Below are 25,353 nucleotides of genomic sequence, written 5' to 3'. Positions count from 1 at the left end.
ACATCAATATAAAATAAACAATGTTATAACAAAAAAAATGATAAAAACTAAAAGAATTTTAAAAAATCATAAGTATAGAGACTAAAAAGATTTATTTTAAATTATATAAGTAAAAATGATTGAGAAAAATAAATATAAAATTAAAAATATCTATTTTAAATTATAAAAATAAAAAATATTTTAACCTTTTATTTTATTTCTATTTAAATTGTACGTCATTTGCAAGTAAATATCAACTTGAAGTTGATTTTTGATGGCGAGGCCTAGCTAGGTTAGCTTTAATAGCTTTCGATACCATTCTCTAATACAGCGTGACATTCGAGCATATGGTTTTAATTTTATATGTTCATTTTATACTCAATTTATATTTTAACAACCTTTTAATTATCGTTTTATCTTATCTTTTCGTTAAAGTATGAAAATTAAGAAAGTTATTTATGTGAACTTTCATCGATTTGAGAAATTTTGTTTTGTGTGAATATATTGTATCTTTTATTTTATTTCTGTAATTTTTAATTGTTTTAATAATAAATACGTGATGAGTAAAGAATGTCGCAAACTCTCACCACAAATATGAATAAAAATATTACAATTAAATAATAACAAAATAACAATTTTATTTATTTTTAATTAAATAACGTCTAAAAAATAAATTTCACTCTATAATTATCTTCAGCAAAGTAATCTCTTCTTTTCTCAAATTTTTATCTATTTCTATTTTCTTCATTCTTTTTCTACAAATTTTCTTTCTCTATTTGTTTTTTCTGCCTAAACATTTACGAGTCTTACGTTTTGAGCCTAAAGTTTACAAGTTCTGAAAACGTACGTCACTTATAAAAAAATTAATAAAAAAATATAAAATAAAAAGTTATGTAAACAGGAATACTTGATGAATTTATTTAACGGAAGTGAACATAGAGAACACATAATCTTTTATATATATATATATATATTTATTCTAATGACAGATACAATCAGCGTTCTGATCAATATAATAAACTAAAGCAGAATCTATTATTAAACTGAATTTAGTTTAATATTAGATATATTTATTTTTATTTTCTTAATTAATTAACGGAGGTAGTGTTTGGTTGCAATCATTAACTACTATTGATTTAAATAATGTTCAAACATTTACCCTTGGAAAGACTTTCGATTTATGAGCACTGAATATCATAATCGACAAAAAAGAAAAAGTTGCCAAATGAATAATTGCTGATAACCGAAGCATTTGAAATTTTATACGTAGCACCACGTAAATTAATTCTGAAGAATAAACTACTAAAACATGTTAAACACTAATGTCAAATGGTTTGACGTAGTTGCATGGTTCAAGTTTCCATGTTAATTTTCTCAAAAAAACAAAAAAACAAACTTAACACGTTAATATTTGTAGCTCTAATTGTTCTGCAGGTGTCGATTATATTATAAAAACATTAAAAAAAAACACAAAATAAAAAAGGTGTGTGAACAGAATACTTGATGATGTATACCGTTATTGGCTTTAACATTGAGAATGGTCGTAGTCTTCATATTTTTAATGGCAGCCATAATAATCACAAGGTATTATATATTCATATTCCTATTTATCAACAAATATAAAAAAACGTCTTTTTTTTTTTTTTTTGAAAATCCTCGTTGTTTTCTTTAATTCTCTGAGTTTTAGAATCCAGAGAATTCAAATTAAAAGCCAAAATGCTGATTATTACATGGCGCCAGTCAAGAAAGAGTTGCTGGCCATGGTTCCTTTGGATGGCTTTTCATAATTTTAAATGTTCAATTCTTATCCTCTCTCTGTATAAAAAATAAAATAGAATAACCATCTTAAATTATAAATTTTTAGGAATTATTTTTTAATAAAAATGTTTTTAATCATTTATCCTAAATGAAAACAATTGTAAGAGTTATTATTACTCATTTATTTATTTATTTTTCTTATTTACTTATCAATTTCAATTAATTTTTTCATCTTTATTTTACATAAAATTTAATATTTTCAAATATATTATCAAATGTTAAAAATTTATTTATCATTTATCATAAATCTAATATAAAATTTATATTTTAAAATATTGTTTATTATAATATTTTGGTTGTATATAAAAAAAATGACATTTATGTTCTGTGAAATGTTAGGACTCATTAACAAAAATGTTAATTTGTCAAAAAAAAAAAAAAAGAATAGCTCTTTAATACCGTGTGGTGAGTTTGTAATTAAGAAACCCTTTTGTTGTTCAATCTAATACTTTTGCTTTAAAATCACGAATTTTATGTCCATATTTTAATTTATCTATGTATAATTCTAATTTTAATTGTTCAATATAATTATGATCTTTCTTTAACTATTCAAATTAAGTCTATCATCCTAAAAAATTATCTAACAATTAACAAAAATATAAAGGAAGCGTGTCCTATTATTAATTTATATAAATCAGTAAAGTAAAACTTTGCATAATTTTTAATAAAAATAAAATAAACGTATAAATGTAGTGACAGCCATTTTTATTTTTTATAATTTGGAACTTGGTTTCAACAATTAAGAAATTATGAAGATTAAATACAAGTATTGAAAAATCAATCTAAAATTTTCAATCATGAATGAAGAAACATGAATGAATAGTTAAAAATAAAGAGTCAAATTATGAATGAAAAGTCATAAATAAAGAATCTTAAACAAAAGATCGTGAATAAAAAGCATAAATGAAAGGTCATATTATTTTTTATAAATAAAAAGATTTGTGATAAGAGTAATTATCATCTAGAGAGAGGAGTACTACCGATTGGGAGAGGGGGGGTTCCTACCCACCGTAAAAAAGGAGGTCACCACCTATATAAAAAGGGGATTTATGTAATGGAAGAGTTTCTCAAGTTTGTCCAGAAAAACTTGTAATGTGTTTGAAAGAATGAATTTCTGTTTAAGAGATGTCAAATCATGTTAAACTCATATTTTTTTTATTTTATATTTTTGTTGTATTTGTGTATATCTTTAGTTTGATCAGTAAATTTTTTTTTCTCCCAATAAGAAATATTTTTCTATTTATAGGGTAGAGAAACATCATTCATTTTGGATCTTTAATTTGTGGGGCGGATAAATTTCGTGAAGTCATAACTTGTTTATATTAAAAGGTGAGATATAAATTTATATGTATTTAACAATTGGCGAGATGAGTTGGTGGTATGATCTGTAGCCCTCTTGGGTTTAGACTTTAGACCACTACTATACATAATGAGTTTCATTGTTCGAATATAAATGAAATGTACATAATTGTCTTTATATTTTTTTTTCGTACATACACTTTAAAATAATAACATTTTTATTGTTATAATTAAGCTTATGTTATTTTTTTCCTTAAATTATATTATCCCAAGTCTGTTCAATAGACATTCCCAGCAAGTCACAATTTATCCACACTGAAAGGTGACATAAACAATTTAAATATATACATAATCATTTGGAGATGTTGGACTTGGATATTCATATCGAAGCTTTTGACTTTGCGAGCTTATTTAGGATTGGCAATCATTATTAGCTTAATTACATCTTGAGGTTTGCAACATTCACCATTGCAAGTGACATGTGTCATCAAGTTAATTACAAACTACCCAAGTTTCAGAGTTGATTTGGGAAAGATTATTTATTTATAGGAAAATCAATCACTTTTTATTGAAACAAATTTTTAAAAATTAGCTAAATTAATTATAAACTAATATCCACAAACTTCAAATCTACCTGATGAACTGCTTTCCTTTTAAAACAGTGTCACGACATTTGAAATAGACATTTGATTTTGAAGTGTCAAATGTACCACCAACTTTGTTACTTGTAACACTTGCATTTGATAACTATGATGATATTAACACATAACAATATCTTTTTGTAGATACACTACATTATTTAATCATTGGTGTTAAAGTTTTTGAACAAAACCATATATCTTTTTTCAAAAAATAAAAGGAATCACGAATTTCAATTTTGAGGCACTTTATCTTTACTATAAATTTTATAGATATATATTATGTTTACGGAGAATCACCAGTTTCACGTTTAAAATCATGAGTTTCTAAAAAATGCCATCGTATTATGACTTATCCACTGTACGTGATAGGTATAATATAAAAAGAATAACTATATTTAATTAATAATGTCAGATTTGAAATCACATATGCTCTCTGATTCTCTCCTTCAAGCAAATGTAAGTCTCGATTTTAGGCACTTATCATCTATTTCTGTTGGTCAACTCTTTCACAACACAGGGATAACTTTTAAAACAGATTCTAGTTTTTTTTTCTTTCTAATTGTAAACGTCGTAAAAGTTCCTTAATTAACTATCCTTTTTCTAAATGGTGTATTAATCCAAATTTATGCTTAATCAAAGAAAATCAGTACGTATAATATAACTATACTTCACCTGTATGAGCAAGACTTTTAGGTTGCATTAACAAATTTGTTACTTAACTAAATATTGAAATTGTCATTTCTTTTGGTTTTGAATACTCTTCTTAACCCTGTGGCTAGTTGGTTTCAAGGGTAGAAGCAAAAGGTGTAGACATGGGGGAGACAATTGAGGTGTAGAGGAGGAAGGAGTGGTACGTACAAAATCATCTTGCAGATTGCAGACAGGGTTGGGGAGGGTTTTTTTTTTATCAGCCAACAAATAATTATATTAGTATATATACTGGTACAAGGGATACCAAAACCCATATACATAAGATAGTTAGAAGGTTATAGAAATCTGTTTACCCACAAAAAGCCAAATTAACTTTTCAATTGAACCACTTTTCCTTTTCAATGAGTAGGGAAGGCCAAGAGAGGGTGGATCGATGCATCCAAAGTTGCATGCAAATCTGCATACGACACTAAGAAAAACATTTCAGGAGAACATGTATGAAATCAATTTTATATTTACTTTTCAGTAAATTACATGTCATCTTAAATGTAAATGTCAAGTAATTAATTCTTATATATTAAATATGACAGATCTTATTTGATAGCAAACTTCTTATTTAATTAAAACTTTTATTTGTCTATTTATTTATAAATTAAAAATTAATATTTTAAAAATAAATTACTAATAATTAAAAATAATTGTATCACAATATAAATTATTTATATTAAATAAAAAATATAATTTATATGTTTAAATATAATATTTATTGATATATAAATTATTATAAAATTTAATTATATATATTAAATATTTAGCTAGTAAAATACAAAGGGTAAAATACTAGTAATTTATCGTTCTTGTGTAGAGATTGCGTGTTCGAGTTTATAATTATTAAGATTTAATTAAATTTAAATTAAGATAAAGGTCGAGAAAGAATTGAGATATAAGTATTAAGTTAGACATTAAGATTGGATTCAAAATAAAGTAAATATTTGAAATTATGAAAATAAACATAAAGTATTTTTCAGAATTTAGGTTCGCACACTATGTTTTTATTTGATTAATTAACTTTCTTGCCTAGTGCTCTATTTGGTTCTCTTTGAAGGTGAATGAACTCAAGGTAGATTTAAGGCTTTTCTATAAACTAAATAAACATCCCATAAATAAATAAATAAATGACGCACAAAGGGTGCTTATTAGCTACACTACTTAGATATATAGGATAAAAAAAAAGAAGGAAATATGTATAAAATACAACAAAGAAAAAGAAGAAGAGCCAAACATGCAGGCCCATACAACATAAAAGGAATTAAATACCATAACAGTCAAACAAAGCTACCACAATAATAATGCCTAATTCAGAAGCAAGACTAGCCAAATAATAAAAGGTAAAAATCAAATTAAGCACGAAACATGCATGCTACAACAATAGGCTAAATAGAATGGTCTCCACCAAATCTCTTGACTTTGTATTCCATAGACCAAAAAATCAACATCGTCAAGTTAAGATTATTAGCATGCATTAATGTTAGTCCACGTAGCTTATTTTGAATGTTGTATCTAAGCTATGCCCATTAGAGATCCACACCAAGATATATAGCCACATATATATGATATAATTAACCATCTTAATAGAATACTTGGATATTTTTGTTCCGTTAATTATAATGCTAAAAATTTCAAGATCAATTTATAGATATTTAGGATAGTCAGCTTGGCATAATAAATAATAGATAATCATACATGTTTTTATTAAAATCAATAAAAATGAGGATGAAAATAGATCAAATTATTCGATAAAATTTATAGTCTAATGCACATCAAATTCAGGTCAGATCTGACTTTTTTTAAAAAATATGTCAGATCAAAACTTTCATTAAAGCCTATTAGTTAAAAAGATTAGATTTTAAACTATTTAAAAAACTTATTAAGTCTACTAGACCAACTTATTTAAATAAGATAAATAAATATTTATAATTATATTATATTTGTTATAATGTATTAACTTAATTATCTTTATAAATGTTAAAATGTCAACTTAATTATAAAAATTTGAGTTTATTCAAAAATAAATGTATGTGATTTTTAGAGATCTTATTACAAAACACGTTTTATATAAATTAGGTCAAACATTAAAAATATATTACAAAAGTCATATTATGTCTTAAAAATATGGTTATATCATATAAATAAAGTTAGATTCAATTTTTATAAAATTTATCATATTTATTTTTACTTTTATATTGGTGTTAAAGTTATTACAAAATAAACTATTAAATAAGCTTGTTGAAAAGGCCTTTGACAAGCATAAAAATTAGCCACAAAATCATGTAAGGCTTAAGCATAGTAAAACCCAGCTTGACCTAGCATAAATTTCAGTAGTAATAGGATTGCATATAGGATGATATATATAAAAACAATAAAATCACACTTAAATAAAGAAACCTTAATTGAACAATGGTAGCACCTTCTTCCACAATATAGCCTTAACAACTTCGGCAATAGGATGTCCCCACTTTCTATGTATTCAGAGTTAAATCTATAACAACATACAACAATAGGTCATTTGAATTGAACGTGATCTCCACATTTCCAATGACCAAGTCTCTGCTATAATCCAAGACAGCTTTAATAAAATTAGTTAATCATTTGTCAGATTAATCAAGAAAGGAGTAACAATGTATATCGCGAAATGAAGACATTAATTTTTTTGTGTAAATTGAGATAGTGGAACAACCTTAAACTCTGAAAGCATTGATAAAACCTTGCACTGGCTAGTTCTATTGCAACATAATTTCAAAGTACAATTAATTACCATAAGTATTTCTAGCATTTAGACGCAATAAACACAACTTATTTTCCAATTACAAAAACAATTATTAATTTTTAAAATTATTTAGGGATAAAAAAAAATTCTATGCCTTTAATTTATGTTTTACTCGATTTCATATGTATTTATTTTGTAAAAAAAATTAAATATAAATCACTTTAAATAAAATTTATCTTGAAATAAAATTTAAATTTATGATGGAATTAATTAAAAATATTCAACTTAATTACTTTTTTATCTTGATGATTTATTTTATGTTATTTATAATTAACACTGGAGGTAGTATTTTATTTTTCTATTTACTTTTCCTTCTTCTTAATTAGTAGTACTGATTATAAAATAAAAATAAAAATCAGACAGTAAATAATGTAAACAAATAGCAACAACAACGCTTCTTCAACAAACAATTAAAACATTGTAGTAAAATTTGAAAAGACAGTCGATCCAACATGTTTTTCAAGTTAATATTCGGAAAATTGGAAATATTTTCTCTCACGTAAAGCTAATATATATTTAGTCATAATGAGTATTTAAGTCAACGAAACTTTATATTAATATATCTATATGTATATATTGAGAGAATATATTTAATTATAAGTGATCTTTTAGAACTTAAATATTTCTTTAAGAAAAACAAATTTTACTACATAATTATTGTACCAACTTTCATCTTAACTAACGCAATTATATAAAGCATATTATTCCCAACTTTTGTTATTAATAATTATATATATATATATTTTAAGTTTCTTTACAATGTTGAATCATGTGATTATGTAGATATGAGATATCTTATATGCAACTAGTATATTTTTGGATAGATGTACAACAAATTCAGACTTTGGAGAATAAACTAAGCCAACCAATAGATTGAATATAACTTGTAAGTCACGGACACACATATATACAGGGGAATGTAAGATTCGATCTCATCGTGACAATAAATATTTAATTATTATCCATAGGATACATTATCTGTTTAAAATCAAATAGCATAAAAAAACCATGGTACGGATCATTTCTCTCATTTTATTAAGAATTAATTCATCCTTGCTTGCTTATTCATGGAGTCCAACTTCGAAAGAGAAGTTTCAACTTATGGAAGATCAAATTTTTAAATGTAATTAAAAATGCGCGGGAAATAGTAGTTTTGTGGGAAACACGATGATTAATGTGATGTAATTATACTATGTTCATACGTTATACATCATCGAGTTCGTCATCTTTACCAAAAAAACTAATTTGAAGGTGCCAAATTTTCGTACGTCGTTGTGTTTGGTCATTTAAGGCACGGAACGGAAGGGCATATTCCAACTAATTTAGGAGCAATTGTTTGACAAAATAAAAGTACAATATTGTTCCAATATATCCATTTATATACATAAATCCTTTTTTTTTTTTTTTATCAATGTACAATCCAAATTTAATTAGATTATTTAGAAAATGTTATATTAATTTTTTATATCCTATGAGAACAATATATAGTTTAAAGACTTTTTTTCTTCAAATATTTTCTTTCCATTTGTTTACTATAACGACAAACAAGTAATCAGTGTAAGATATTGGTTAATTTGATTTTATCATATTAGGTTTGAATATATTTATTGATAAGTCCTTCACCTTGAGGACAAGTTGAATATTTAGAGGAAAGTCTTAATATATAGGTACACATTAGTGAGGAAAATAGTTAATTATTGATTCAATTAGTTTGTGTATTTGGGGTTGAAAATAAGAAATAAGGAATATTGCATAGAATATAGGTGGAAGGATCGAGAAAAAGGAGTATTCTATTATAATTAAAAAGAGCTTAGAACCTTTAGATATTTAGAAATATAGATCTTCAAAGCTCAGCTATCAAAGCGTAAATAATTCATGTTTCTTGTGCTTGATTTAAAACTCGGATCGAACCGGCCGATTGGACCGGTTGGATCAGGAATCGGTGATTTAGCTGATCTGAATTTTAAGTTGGATCGGTTATACAGTCGATTCGTTTTAGACTGGATTGAATCAGTCAATTTTCCAGTTTAATCGGTGAACCGGTGGATCAAACCGGTTCAACCACTTTTTTTCTTATCTTTTTAAAAAAAAATTTAAGGGATCATAAACCACAAAAATAATAATGAAAATTAAATCTCTTAATAGAAGTGCAAAGAGTCTTATTAAATATAACAATGACTACTTGTTCTAATGTATTTGTTTGTAATATATACAACTTAAATAACTTTTATAGTATATTATTAATTTTAAATTATATATTTATTAATATAATATCTATGTAGATATTACATATATTATTTTGTGATATCAATTACAAGCATATTATATATGTACATATTATTTATATATTTAATTTGTATTAATATACAGTTTAACATGTAATTTTTTATATATTTTTTTACAAAATAAAAATAAAAATAATTTTAAATAAGATAGAAAAATTAAAAATTAAAATAAAATATGAATTTATTAAAATTTATAAGTATAAAATATATTTAATATGAATATTTTTTTAATAAAAATAAATAAAAATTGAGTCATGCGATTCAATTAATGACCCACCGATTTAACCTTTGACCCACTGACCAGTACTAGTTCGATGACCGGTCCGGTTTTTAAAACTATGACCTAAATAATTTTGTCATTTTTTTGCGTCATGATATCTCTCTCTTTTATTCTGCTTTTATTTTTCATCATTTCTCTAGCTTCATTTTTTGTATAATTATAAAATTAGTAATTAATTGGATCAAGATTAACTCAGCCTTATTAGTTATAACAACTGAAGCTGTTGCTTTAGGTTTCCAAAAAATATTTTTACGTATTATTAATATTTTTCAAATGGTATAAAATAGTGATTATATATATATATATATATATATATATATATATATATATATATATATATATATATATACGGAGTAATTAAATATATTTTTTCTTAAAATAACGCCTTTCACCCTGTTTAATTGTATTTGGCTAAACTTTAAAAGAGAAGCTATGTATAAATATTTAATAAAAACTAAACAATAAATCGTTTAAAATTTTCCTCTAGCTCCCTTCTTTATTCTAAATAAAAAAATTCAAGAATACATTATCCATTTTGTTTTTTTAAGTTTGGAGTAAATTTGAAGTTAAAAAATTATAAAGTTATTAAAATAATTTAACTTGAACTTTTTTATTTTTATTTTTAATTTTAACTGTTAAGATTCAAAAAGAGCCAAACCAAATGCTATCAATGTTTTCTCTTTTCTTAAAATTTACATCTTACAAACTCCAAAAATAACTTTTTTTAATAAATTATTTTTTATTAATTTTAAAACTCATTATCATAAAACTGACTTTACATTTAGAAAAATGTTGGTTACCAACAAAGATGTAAAATATATTGTAGTGACTTACGAAAAATTCATAAAGATATTAATTGATTTTAAAATACTTTTAACTTTTCGCTCGCAGCAAATTCAATTAAATAAGTTCAACATTGACATAGTCGTGACTTTTAACCATAAAAATTGGGTCAATTAGAAAGGACTAAACTCTCACAGCACAGTGAATCATGCTTTGAATTTTGTTAGGAAAGGTAACTACAGTATATTTAGTATCATGAACAAAATTATTTTCAAAGAAGTATGTACGTGAAAAAAACAAAAATAAAGTCATGACTTTTATTATACAGAGCTTTTTAATATTAAAAAAAATATTAGGACCCTAGAACATGTAAGAATCCTACATGGGCCTCAGTTGGGCCAGAAGATGATTGCGTTCTATTTTGTAACCAGGTAGATTCAAATTCTAAAGTCTTGGATCCATGGCCCACGAAATTGTCAGCAACCTATTAACGCGAACGTTAAGATGGGCTATAGTCCAAAACAAAAATAATTAAAAAATTATATGGATAGTTTTACATGAAATAGAACTATCCAATATAATTTTTTAAGATATTATTATATTTAGTTTTATTGTTATTTTTTTTAAAATTAGGATAATGATACTTATAGAATCATCTTTTAATAGCTATTAAATTATAAAAATATATTTCTTAGTTTTTAATAAAAACATCATCAATAATGTTTATCTTATTTTTATTTTTTTTTATAGCTTTCTGTAGCTAAGTAACGATAATATAAATATTATTTTTTTTAAAAATAACTACGAGTTTTATTTTCATTGTTGAATAGTATTTTATTATCGATTGGTTTGAAATCTTTTAATCAATATATTTATCTTATAAATATTTTTACCACTGTTTTAACTGAATTAAATTATAAATAATTTATTTATTAATTTTGAGCTATGAAATTTATGTACATAGATTATAAGATTAATAAAATTTAATTTACTAAGCTTATTGTTAAAGAAAATAATTTTAATTATTTCTTTCATGATATTATAATTTTAAGTTAATGGTTTCTCCTAAATAATTATTTACTATTACTTAATATTCTATTGAAATCCATTTACCTTTATATATAAAGTTCAATTAAATATCTTCAAATTGAACAATTTTTTTTAATAACACGATATGTAATTATAAAAAATTGTTTGAAATTAAATATCTATAAATGCTGAAATTTCAAATTATGTTTTCTTTATTTCTATCTTTTTTATACCATTGAATTCATTTTAGTCTCTCACTCAAATTTATCCAAGAGTAGAAGTTTATTGTGAGGTTAGAGCTTTTTTTATCTGCAACATTAAAAGTTCAAAAATTGATGACTATCTATTCTTAGAAGGGTTTTACCCAACTATAACTCCTATCCTGAGAATTAACTTGCCTGTGAACAATTTCCTATCAAATACGAAAAAAAAAGTTTAATTGTATATATATTAACTTGTTACAGTTGAGGAATATGTCTCAATACAAACTTCCAAAATTTAAGAAATCCAACCCACAACAACATAAAGCTAGCTATTTATAAATTGTACAAAGTTTCCAATTGTATCAGCAAACTAGGTCAACATTATTTTAATTAACACTTCAACAAATGAAAGAAATGAAACTAATTAATCAAACAATCAACAAATAACAAACATATTGCTTAAATTACAGAGTTGGGGTAAAAGGCACTTTGGTGGCAGGTAACCATGCGTTTCCTGCGATGAAATTTCCAACAGTGAATTTTGATGCTTCTGAAGCTCTAGTTATCACACGATAACCAGGCCAGTTAACTCTTCTAGCAGTAGAAGACCCTGGTCCAGTGTTCATGTATTCTCCATAGTACAAAGTTCTTAATGCAAAGTTACCATTCCATTCTAACCAACCCGTTGGATTGATCAAACCATCAAGATAAGTCTTCATGAAAACTGTTCTAGAATATTGCTTCCAAGGCCTTCCAAGATAAGTCTTAACTGAGTTTTGAACTGGTTTCAAATCCGAGGCAGCAGTAACCCTAGAATTGTGAATGGAAATGCCAGTGTTTTGGTTTGGATCGGTTCTTCCTTGAGCAGTGATGGTGTTGACTTTGTTGGGAGGGTTTCTTGCAAATATGTTACAGTTTTGGAACACAACAGCAGCATTGCCAAATATGAAGTCAACTGTGCCATAGATGTTACATTCCCTATAGAATTGTCTGTCAGAGTGGACATATAGCGTGTCTTGGTAACCTTCAAAACTGCATTTGTAAAATACTGACAAGTCTGATCCAGAACGCAATGCAACTGCTTGGTGGTTTTTTGCACCAGCGGTGTTCCTAAATGTGATACCTTGACCAATAAATCCATCCCCAACGACAGCTGCAAAAGTTCATACACGTGTTTAGTTTACTTTAGCAAGTGCATGTTTTGTATAGAACGTAATATATGATTATAATCCTTTTTCTTTTCAATGGACTACTTATAATCTTTTTTCCCATTTCTTTGATAATATACTAGTAAAACTCAAATTATAATCTTTAGATTGTTTTTTCTTCCTGGATAACTATGTTATTTGAGTAAAGTATTACATCAATGTATATAATTATTTTTGGTGAAAAATTTGACTTCTTTTAATAGTAAAGTCTCTTTTCATAACTATAATTTTTTTTACATTTACAAGATTTTTGGATTATTATCAAGAAGTGTTATTTTGTTTAGGATATATAACAAAATTTTGAAATTATGATTAAAAAACTAACAAATCATACTTTTTCGTTAACTTTCATTTTTATTACTATCAAATATTTACTTATTTTTTGTATATATTTTTCTTTCAAAACCATATATAATATAGATGAAAACTAATAAACTTACCAACAGTGGCTGAACGGAAGGTTGTGGTGCCTCCTCCAACACTTTTACTACCTGTGATTATGGTCTTTCCAATACCATCTCCAATCAACATTATATTCTTTGCTTTTATCTCAACTTGTTCATTGTATACACCAGCCTTCACATATATCACATACCTTCCACTGCTACTCTTTGGTGCTGCATTTACGGCTGCACTCACCGTTGTGTACTTTGCAGACCCATCTTTTGCCACCACAGCATTAGCCCTAGAAGCTGGAGAAGAAGCTTGCAACAACTTTCTATCACCTGGCTTCACCCATGTTGGGAAACCATCTTTGTAACCTTGTTCTTGATATTGAACTTTGTTAAGTGCCAAGGTGTTGCTCAACAACTTAGTAACATTGTTGGACATAAGAGGTAGCAAATAGTCTTGAACCCCAAGCTCGTAGAACCCAGCTTTGCATGTCTCAAGGTTAGTGAGAGCTGTGCTGAGCCATGTTTGGGCATCAACTTGGGAGCACTTGGTGTTAGGGTTTAAGGTTTCGTTGAGTTTTTGGATAGTTTGCTCGTAAAGCTCAACACAATCAGCCCAAGCAAGCCTTTCACGAGGGTTTCGGCACTTTGAGCCAAGTGAAAGAGTGTTTGCATGGCCTTTGAGTGCTCTCTCTTGAGCAAGTTGCAATGAAAGTTGGAGAAAATCAGATTTTTGCTTAATGGGTTTGTATTGGTAAGTGGGGTTATTGGTCAAGAAATACTCACATGGTTGAGGGTTTGGGGTTTGGTTGCACCAAAGCTTAACATCATTCCAAGAATAACCAGAAACAAAAGTGGAGAATAGGAAAGGAATAAATAGTGTCAGAAGCAAGTGAAAAGCATTCATGGTTTCTGGTTAATTAACCAGACTACTATAGGGCTTTAACAAATATTACTTGGAAAATTGATTGTGAATGATGAAGATAATGAATACGTACGTGAGAGAAGGGTTTGATAGAACAGAAGTGGAATGTGTTTCATTTCTTAGTCGTATGCCTTTATATAGATGAAGCTGAGAAGGGTAGTTTTGGAATTATAAGGAATATAGCCATCCGTGGCTGAACTTTGATTTCTGCTTTTTATTTTTCCTTTTGCTTGTCGCTTTTTGCTTCTCCATGGCCATGCATGCGTATTCTTTTGTTAGTGATAATTAATAACTAATTAAATATGCAAATCACTATATATCGGTTCTATTGCAATCAACGTCAAAGTTGTTAGCACAATGATTAGAAGAAATATGGGTTTTATATGCATGCATGTCTTTGACTTTCAATCTGCTTAGAGTCATTGACTTTTCATGGCAACGTTGTAGCAGCCAAATAAAACGCGTCGTTATAGTGTTCTTTTTCGTTTTGTTACGTGTTGCCTTTTATGGAGTTGGTGGCTAATAGTTTTGGATACGGTCGTTATCCACATGCAAAGGACTAGCACATTGGTTGAAATTCGAATTCGCGACTGGATGGCGTTTGTACATGGTTTGTGAATGCTTAACAATGATTAAAACTTGGTGTAAAAAAAAAAAAAAAAAAACTAATTAAAACTACATTATCGGTGGATGATGTGCACGTGGGAATAGTGCATTTATTCTTGTTTCAAATGATTAATTCAAATTATTTATGTTGACGAATTAAATTTTTCATTTCCCCATCAACCTGGCTTTTTTCTAATTAAATTAAACAACATTTTCACCAGCAAATTAATGCAAGTAGATGCTGATAACTGGGAAAAAAATTGCATGTGAAATAAATATATATAGCTATGAATATAGAGATTAGAAGTAGAAAATACTTAAAAAATAATTGTTTAATTTTGTTATCAGTGTGGGTTGATAATATGGCGATTTATTTCTAATAACAAAGATAGGTGCAATGGAGAAATTAAAAGTGGTATGGGCACTCACAGGGATTCATGAATTGTGAAGTATTTCGTAGTTGACGTATGGCATTGGCACATGGTGTTTTACTGGTTAGAGAGTTTCAGAATGTCAATTATTTAACAACTTGAGGAATATGAGAACATTCAAGGAAAATATGTTATTTTCACTTAACTTATAATATGTACATATTAATTTGCTTTCATAGTTTTTCGCATGGTATTTCGCGGTTGACGCTTGACGGCACAAATTAATTTGCATGCTTTTATAGTTTAGTTTTAAAACTCAATTACAATTACTTATGTGTCCGCGGTGGATAAAAAAACCTTAAGTTAGTGAAAACAAATTTTTTTAAAAAAATTAATACTCATCATATATATATATATAGAGAAAGAGAGAGAATAAATCATAAATATTCTTTTATAAGCAAAATTAAATTAATTAGAGTACTAAGAGTACTCCAACTTATACATATATAGTCTAGTAAACAATAATCATTATAACATAGATATGTTAGTAACATTTGGAAAATGTTATCTAATTATGTATAAATGTTGATAATTTATTTTTACAATATAATATTAAAAAGTTGTATATATTTTATATTGTTAAAGAATTTTAATAATATTTTTACATAATTAAATAGTATTTTTCAAATGTTTTCAAAGAGATATTTTTATAACATTTTAATGATATTATTAAGTTTTTGTTAACTATATAAAATAATAATTGGTTTTAATGTAGTGTTATTATCAATTATAGTACGTTATGTCTTGTAAACTCCTACATGTTCTTTGAGAAAAAAAATTAAAGATATTTTTAATTAATTACCAGTAATTATATATTAGATATTAAAATTTATTTACTTTTTAGTATTACTATATCATTATATATAATCAATCATTCATTTATTGGATGTGAGATTTTAATTATGAAAAACAAATAGAAATATACTCTCTATGTAATTTTTTTTATTCAATGTGAGATTTTTTTGATTTTAAAAGTAATTAAAAAGAATAATATTGAGATAAAAAAATGTTACTTATCTATAGTAACATTTAAAAAAAAATATTGTAAAATAACTTATATGACATTTTTTCACTCGATATAGAATTTTGATTATTTAAAAATAATTAGAAAAAATATATTAAAATAAAAATATTACTCTATCTATAATAATATTTTTAAAAAGAAATACTACAAAATAACTTATTTATTCAATATATAATAACATTTTAACAAATATAAGTAGAAAAATATTGCTAAAAAATTAAAATATAGTAATAAATGTAGATTTATCATTGTATATATATATATATATATATATATATATATATATATATGTGGTTGATGTTATTTTATAATTAAAATTAAAGTTTACTTAACTATATATATTTTCATTTAATTAGACTTCATTAATATATATTTACATGATAATATATTTACATTGACCAAAACTTATTATGATATACAATTACGTTTATTATAAAAAGTTTGGATGAATTAGGTTTTTGAAAGAATTAGGACAAATCTCAAAATTCAAAGAATCTTTATATATATAAAATATTTAAAAATTACTTATCAATAAACTCTTCTCATCGATCAATGATAGAAATCGAGCTTGCTTCCTTATGAGATTTGTTCCTTACAAACTCTACTCAGTTTTGTCATTCTCTCAATATAAATTAATATCCAATTTATTCATTTTATAGATAACTGTCATTTTCTCTCTTTTGTTTCATATGTTTATGATCATAAACCTCCAGATAATTTTTATAGGCAAAAAGTGGTTACTGAGTTGTGAGTTAAAATTTGCAACCATTCCAACTAGGTTGGCACCGAAGTAAACAGTAACTCAAGACAGTAAAGACCAATCATATAAATCAGGCAAAGAGAAGGTACAAAAGAAAGAAGCCAAACTCACTGTAAAAACAAAAGAGCAACACTATCAAAACCTATAATAGGGAAAAGCAAGTCTATCCTGAACAAAGAGAGAAGATGCAAATGGTGTATTTTTTTTTTTTTGTCAACAAAAGAAATTTATTTATAATTAGGCACTAGAAGTACCTAGAAGTACAAAGGTAATTATCACACTCCAACAAGTGATAAATAAAAAATATCAATCATCCCAACCAAACATAATAAAATATAATTCAATTACATAAACAAATTTCAGGTAAGTTTTGTCTGATCGAAAGAGTATGTGAAGTTCTTTGTCAATTCCTTTAATTAGCCAAGTCCATGAAAATAACAAAAGTCCTATATTACTTTGTTGAAATAAAAAACTTGACTTTTATATAAAGATGCATTACTGTGTCTCCAAATACACCATACCATAGCACATCAATTGGTGTATAATCTCACCAACATGGTCATATCCAGAAGTATCATGAGACACAAGTTTATCTTCATAAGTATTATTACCTGCACAGAAAATGTGTCTTACAATGAAAGTCATTGAATTAGTAAGACAAGCCATGTTTTTCCATCTATTCCTAATTTGCCAGGGAACTAGATTGTGATCTTTGAAGGCTGAAACCATTTATTGGGAAAAACTCAAGTCCCACATCGACTAGAGATTAGGCAATTGAATAATATATAAGTGGAAAGCAACCCTTACCTTAAAAGCCGGTTTTGTAGGGTTGAGTTAGGCTTAATCCACTATTCTAACATGGTATCAAAGCCATTTAGATCCACTTTAAAAATGGGCCACCCACCATTGATGCATGCCTCATAGGCATGAGGGGGTGTATTGGGAAAAACCCAAGTCCCGCCAATCCTAGATCATTAAAAAGGGCCACCCACCATTTATCCACGTACCAAGCCCAATAGTGCTGGACGTGAGGGGGTGTATTGGGAAAAACTCAAGTCCCACATCGACTAGAGATTAGGCAATTGAATAATATATAAGTGGAAAGCAACCCTTACCTTAAAAGCCGGTTTTGTAGGGTTGAGTTAGGCTTAATCCACTATTCTAACACCATTAGTTGTGAATCACACTCCAATTAGAATTGTTTACAACCTTTCTTATGAGTTATTTCCATAGTTTTGGTTGCAGCCAAAAATTCTGTGAATAGAGCATTTTGAATGCCAATATTGAATCCTAAATCTTAGACTTTCTGATAAATTATAGTCATTAATTTTTGTCAAAATCGTAACCACCACTATCTATACTCCAAAACCCATATTTTTTGCCCTTAACACTACAAATCTGATCTAACAAGTTTTTGTATGCCGGTTACTTAAATAACTCCTTATTTTATATATGTCAAATATATCAATACCATCTTTGCAATGCTATAATACAGACGAATTAAACATAGTGGACGTTATACTGATCAATCATATATAAACTAATAATATTAGAGATATTAATCGAATAATCAAAGCATGAATTGCTATATATTTGTTGAGACTTTTATGCGTACAAGTGTAGTTTTTATTTTAGACAAAGAAAGGCTCATACACATTTATGATCACTCTTTTAGGCCGAGACAAACTTTAAAAAGAAAAAAAAAAAATATTCAAGCGTCGGCCTAAGATTGCCAATTTTAAAAATTTTACGGCTATTTGACCATTTCGTATGCTAGTAATGACTTCATTATCAGAAAACACAAATTTAAGATATTTATTAATTTAATAAGAAAAACTTTTTTGCTACTTCAATTTATAAAGAAGTATATGCGCACCGATACATCCTAACAAAAAATGAAATCAATCCAACTAAAAGATATTTATTTATCTAAAACTAAAAATATGTTTTGCAAAAGTATTAGCTAGTACAACATTCGGAAAATAAAAATTAAAAAATACACAATAAAGGAAATAAAAGTAATTAATGAAGAGAGGAGAAATAAATAATAAAATTTAAAGAGTTGAGGTGAAAGGCACGCCAGTGGAGGGCAACCAGGAGTTTCCAGCAATGAAATTTGCAACGGTGAATTTTGAGGCTTCAGAAGCACTTGTAATGACATGATAACCTGACCATTTAACTCGGTTTGAAGTTGAGGAACCTGCTCCTGTGTTCATGTATTCTCCATAGTACAATGTGTTTAATGCAAAGTTACCACTCCATTCCATCCAACCCGCTGGATCAATCAAACTATCGAGATAAGTCTTCATGAAAACTGTTCTAGAATATTCTTGCCATGGCCTTCCAAGGTACGTCTTCACTGAGCTCTCAACTCCCTTCAAGTCAGAGGCTGCAGTAACCTTTGAATTGTGAATGGAAATGCCAGTGTTCTGGTTTGGATCGGTTCTGCCTTGAGCAGTGATTGTGTTGACTTTGTTTGGAGGGTTTCTTGCATATAGGTTACAACTTTGGAACACCACAGCAGCATTGCCAAAGATGAAGTCAACAGTGCCATATATGTCACATTCTCTGTATTGTCTATCCGAATACACATAAAGTGTGTCTTGGTAACCTTCAAAGCTACATCTATAAAACACTGATAAGTCTGATCCTGAACGCAATGCAACGGCTTGATGGTTTGCTGCACCAGCAGTGTTTCTAAATGTGATGTCTTGTGCTATAAACCCATCTCCAACAACAGCTGCAAAAATTCATACTAGTTAAGAACTTAATCATTGAATAACCCAATTTTTTTTCAATTTCTTTTGATGAATAATGTTACAATATGTATATATATACCCCTTCTCCCCTTCTCCCCTTCTTGGTAATATACACAATTATTCAACACACATATTACCACCTCTATCTTTTTCTCTCTTCTTCACATGGTATCAAGAGCTTAACTCTCCACCACCGCCTGCTGCCGCCGCCTCCGCGCGCTGACCTCCCCGCCGCACTTGGTGAGTGCGTAGATCCAGCCAGGTTCGTCATCTCGGAGGTCTTCCCCGTCGCCTCCTGCTCAGCCGCGCCCGTCTCCTCCGCCAGAATCGCCGCGCTCGGGCCGCTGCTCTTCGTCCTGCACCGCTTCCGCCGCCACCATCTCTTCTCCGACGCAGCTGCCTCGCCTCCGCCGCCATCATTCCCTCCGGCCAACGAGAAGAGGTGCCTCCGCCTCCACCGCTCCGTGACCGCTTCTCCGATCTCAGGCGCGACATCCAGCGCTCCACCGCTCCGTGACCGCTTCTCCGATCTCAGGCGCGACATCCAGCGCGACCTCCGCCGGTGCCACTCGCGGATCTGGATCCCCTCTTCCGTCTCGCTGCCTGGTCGCCGCCGCTGCTGCCACAGTCATCGTTGTCGTCGCGCACTCCGCGGTACGGTTTTTCGCCTTCACCGCTGCATCCGCCGCGCGCGCCTCCTCTACGCGCCGCTCTCCGACATCCTCGCCGCCCTCCGCCGCCTCTTCCTGCACCAGATCGAGCCGCCTCACGCGGCTGCCACCCTCACGGACAGCGTTGCCAACCTCGAGGACGTCGCCCCCGCACCCACGCGGCTGCCTCCGCTCACCCCCGCGGTGCCTGCTCCGGTGAGTTCTCCCCGGTGGCTACTTCCGTGACTGCGCCGATCGCTTCCGTGACTGCGCCGATCTGCCCTCCTTGTCGATCTGCAGTTTTGCAGATTCGGTTCTGAACTGGTACACTAAACCAGGTTCAAAAAAAAAAAAAAAAAAAAAAAAAAAAAAAAAATTCTATTTTTGCTTGTATTTTTCATTTCTTAGCTTCATTTTACCAAATTTTATTCCTATAGCTTAATTTTCTCAATTATCATGTCAAATTTGGATGTTATTCACCCTATTCCTACTTGCCCGCCTCGTTCGGCTCACACTCGATCCCAACGTCGTTCTGCTGGTTCATCTCCATCTAGGCCTGCTCTTGCCACTACTCCAATCAATGAAGGGAAATCTTCTGATGCACAAGCACTTGTTTCTGTTGGTGATCTCGAGTCTATTCTCAAGCAGGTTCTCTCTATCTCCTCCGGTAACCCTTCTACTGCTTTAGCCACAACACCAGGTAACATCCGTTGGTATTTTGACTCTGCCTGTTGCAACCATATGACTTCATCATCACATGTTTTTTCTGACATGTCCTCTAGAGATCCTATTAGTCATATTCACACTGCAGATGGCTCTCTAATGGAAGTGAGCCATAAGGGACCTATTTCTATACCTTCTCTTAGTCTACCTGATGCTTATCAAGTTCCCAAATTAAATTTTAACCTTATTTCCGTTGGTCAACTTTGTGATCTTGGTTATACTCTCACATTTTCTTCCACTGGTTGTACTGTACAGGATCCGCGGACGGGGAAGATCATTGGGAATGGGCGTAAGATCGGAAGGATGTTTGAGCTTACCACACTTCATGTTCCCTCATCCAATAATCTATGTGCTGCTTCAACGCCCTCTTCCATCCATCTTTGGCATCAACGTCTTGGTCACACCTCTCTTAGCAAATTACGTCCCCTTATTTCCATGGGTAGTTTAGGCTCCACTAAAGAAGATAAACTTGATTGTTCTGCTTGTCAAACTGCTAAACAAGCTGCTTTACCATTTAATGACAGTATTTCTTCTTCTGCTTCCCCTTTTGATCTTGTGCATTCTGATGTTTGGGGACCGGCTCCAACCCCAACAATGGGTGGTCGTCGGTACTTTGTTATTTTCATTGATGACTTTTCTCGTTTTACATGGATATATTTGATGAAATCTAGATCAGAAATTCCTCAAATTTATATTAATTTTGCCACTATGATTAGAACTCAATTTTCAAAGTGCATCAAAACCTTTCGTCGTGACAATGCCTCTGAATATCGTGATTCTAAGCTTTTGCATTTTCTTGCTGAACAGGGCACTACATCTGAGTTTTCCTGTCCAGGTACTTCTCAACAAAATGGGCGTGCTGAACGAAAGCATCGTCACATTCTTGATTCCATCCGTGCCATGCTTATTTCCTCTTCTTGTCCAGAACGCACTTGGGGTGAAGCTGCCCTTACTGCTGTTTATGTCATTAATCGTCTTCCCTCCTCTGTTTTGGGTGATAAGACTCCTTTCGAGCGTCTTTTTGGAACTACTCCGAGTTATGAGTCTCTTAGAGTCTTTGGTTGTGCATGTTTTGTTCTTCTTCAGCCTCATGAATATACCAAACTTCAGCCTCGAGCTCGTCTTTGTTGCTTTCTTGGCTATGGCACCGAACACAAAGGTTATCGTGTTTGGGATCCCATATCTCAACGCATTCGTATCTCCCGTCATGTTGTTTTCTGGGAACACAAAATGTTCTCCTCTCTCTCTACGTTTAAGTCTATTCCATCCACCTCTACTCCATTATTCACTAACCCTTCTATAGATCTTTTTCCTCATGACTTTGATGCAGGTTCCTCTGATGAGCTTACAGGGGCTTCCGATCTTCCCATAATTCCGAATGAGCTCGCCCCTGCCGTTGATCCTGTGGTTCAAGATCCAGTTCTTCCACCGCCTTCTGATCTTCCTCCTAGGGTAAGAAAACCCCCTTCTTATCTTCATGATTACCATTGTTTTTCTACCATAATGTCTCACTATGAACCCCAGACATATCGAGAGGCTTCTGCAGATCCTAAGTGGCGAGAGGCCATACAAGCTGAACTACAGGCTTTAGAAAATACCAACACATGGGATCTTGTCGATCATCCTCCTGACAAGAATCTTATGAGCTGCAAATGGGTTTTCAAGGTAAAGACTTATTCTGATGGTTCCATTGAGCGCTATAAGGCGCGTTTGGTTGCAAGGGGTTTTACTCAAGAATATGGCATTGATTATGAAGAGACTTTTGCTCCTGTTGCTCGTCTCACTTCTCTTCGTACTCTCCTTGCTATTGCTGCCTCAAAGAAATGGTTTATTGATCAAATGGATGTCAAGAATGCCTTCCTTAATGGTGATTTAGATGCAGAAGTCTACATGCAACCTCCACCAGGTTACTCTTGTCCTCCGCACAAGGTGTGTCGCCTTCGTAAGGCTCTCTATGGTCTTAAACAGGCTCCTCGTTCCTGGTTTGCTAAATTTCATGACACCATTGCTCAACTTGGGTTCACTTCTAGCACTTATGACAATGCACTTTTTATCCGTCGCAATGATCATGGTACTGTTATACTTCTTTTGTATGTTGATGATATGATTATCACGGGTGATGACTCTAATGGTATCTCTGAACTTAAGCAATTCTTAAATCTGCACTTTGAGATGAAGGATCTTGGTTCACTCAGCTACTTCTTGGGCATCCAGATTCTCTCTTGTGATGATGGTTTATTCCTCTCCCAGGCCAAATATGCTTCTGATCTTATCTCTCGAGCAGGACTCACAGATTGCAAAACTGAGTCTACTCCTCTCGAAACTCGTGCTCATTTCACTCCCCTTGATGGTACTCCGCTTGAAGACCCGACACTTTATCGACAGTTGGTTGGGAGCTTGATTTATCTCACAGTCACTAGACCAGATATTGCATATGCTGTTCATTTGGTTAGTCAGTTCATGTGTGCTCCACGATCCACACACTTTGCTGCTGTTCTTCGTATCATCAGATATGTCAAGGGCACTATCTTTCACGGTCTCCATTACTCAGTTGATTCCCCATTGATCCTTCGTGCTTACTCCGATGCTGATTGGGGTGGTGATCCCACTGACCGCCGTTCTGTTACTGGTTTTTGCATTTTTCTTGGTGACTCCCTTATTTCTTGGCGTAGCAAGAAGCAACAACTTGTTGCACGTTCTAGCACTGAGGCCGAATATCGTGCTATGGCTGATACCACTTCTGAGATTGTCTGGATTCGTTGGCTTTTAGGTGATCTTGGGTTTCCCCAATCTTCTCCTACTGATTTTTTTTGCGACAATCGTAGTGCTCTTCAGATTGCTCACAATGATGTTTTTCATGAGCGCACCAAGCACATTGAGATTGATTGTCATATTACTAGACAACACGTTGTTCGTGGTACTCTTAATCTCATTCCGATTAGCACTGTTGATCAACCAGCTGACTTGCTTACTAAAGCACATCATCCTGGTCGTTTTCGCACATTAGTTTCCAAACTCAAGTTGGTATCTTCCTTACCTACTTGAGTTTGAGGGGGGATGTTACAATATGTATATATATACCCCTTCTCCCCTTCTCCCCTTCTTGGTAATATACACAATTATTCAACACACATATTACCACCTCTATCTTTTTCTCTCTTCTTCACAAATAAGATATGGATATATAAATAATGAAAATGTGTTACTATAGGAAAGTTTTTATAGCTTAATTACCAACAGTGGCTGAACGGAAGGTTGTGGTGCCTCCTCCAACGCTTTTGCTACCTGTGATTATGGTCTTTCCAATACCATCTCCAACCAACATTATGTTATTTGCATTTATCTCAACTTGTTCATTGTATACACCAGCCTTCACATATATCACATACCTTCCACTGCTACTCTTTGGTGCTGCAGTTATGGCTGCACTCACCGTTGTGTACTTTCCAGACCCATCTTTTGCCACCACTACATTAGCCCTAGAAGCTGGAGAAGAAGCTTGCAACAACTTTCTATCACCTGGCTTCACCCATGATTAACAATGATTAACAATGATTAACAATGATTAACAATGGTTGAAATTCGAATTCGCGACTGGATGGCGTTTGTACATGGTTTGTGAATGCTTAACAATGATTAAAACTTGGTGTAAAAAAAAAAAAAAAAAAAAACTAATTAAAACTACATTATCGGTGGATGTTGTGCACGTGGGAATAGTGCATTTATTCTTGTTTCAAATTATTAATTCAAATTATTTATGTTGGCGAATTAAATTATTCATTTCCCCATCAACCTGGTTTTTTTCTAATTAAATTAAAACAACATTTTCACCTGCAAATTCATGCAAGTATATGCTAATAATTGGGAAAAAAAATTGCATGTGAAATAAGTATATATATATATATATATATATAAGGAGGGTTCAAACGATACCGGTATAACTTTTATTAAGTGTTACACCGCTCAATAATTTATATTAAATGTGAATTTTGTAAATCCAACCGTTAGATTGAAAGTTCATATCTCTTAGATTATATATACAAAATTTTATATTAATCCAAGATGATTTGATACTTCATT

General features: G+C 30.6%; 2 protein-coding genes across 2 annotated transcripts; both read right to left on the bottom strand.

Moving 5' to 3' along the window:
* Positions 1-12,012: 12,012 nt before the first annotated feature.
* LOC109815550 (pectinesterase 2) lies at positions 12,013-14,435 on the bottom strand. The gene is made up of 2 exons (XM_029274810.2): positions 13,444-14,435; positions 12,013-12,948 (listed from the first exon to the last, which is right to left on the bottom strand). The coding sequence occupies exons 1-2, from the start codon at positions 14,300-14,302 to the stop codon at positions 12,260-12,262; spliced, it is 1,548 nt and encodes a 515-aa protein (XP_029130643.2). The 5' UTR covers positions 14,303-14,435; the 3' UTR covers positions 12,013-12,259.
* Positions 14,436-19,037: 4,602 nt separating this feature from the next.
* On the bottom strand, positions 19,038-24,756 carry LOC145955493 (pectinesterase 2-like). Its single transcript, XM_083070293.1, has 2 exons — positions 24,508-24,756; positions 19,038-19,881 (listed from the first exon to the last, which is right to left on the bottom strand). Exons 1-2 carry the CDS (start codon positions 24,596-24,598, stop codon positions 19,196-19,198), a joined length of 777 nt encoding a protein of 258 aa, XP_082926419.1. The 5' UTR covers positions 24,599-24,756; the 3' UTR covers positions 19,038-19,195.
* Positions 24,757-25,353: the final 597 nt, after the last annotated feature.

The sequence above is a fragment of the Cajanus cajan genome, chromosome 3 (genome assembly GCF_000230855.2).
Source record: "Cajanus cajan strain Asha chromosome 3, NIPB_CcT2T_4, whole genome shotgun sequence".
Classification (NCBI taxonomy): domain Eukaryota; kingdom Viridiplantae; phylum Streptophyta; class Magnoliopsida; order Fabales; family Fabaceae; genus Cajanus; species Cajanus cajan.
The sequence above is the reverse complement of the archived record's forward strand: the minus strand, read 5'-3'. Positions and strand labels throughout refer to the sequence as shown.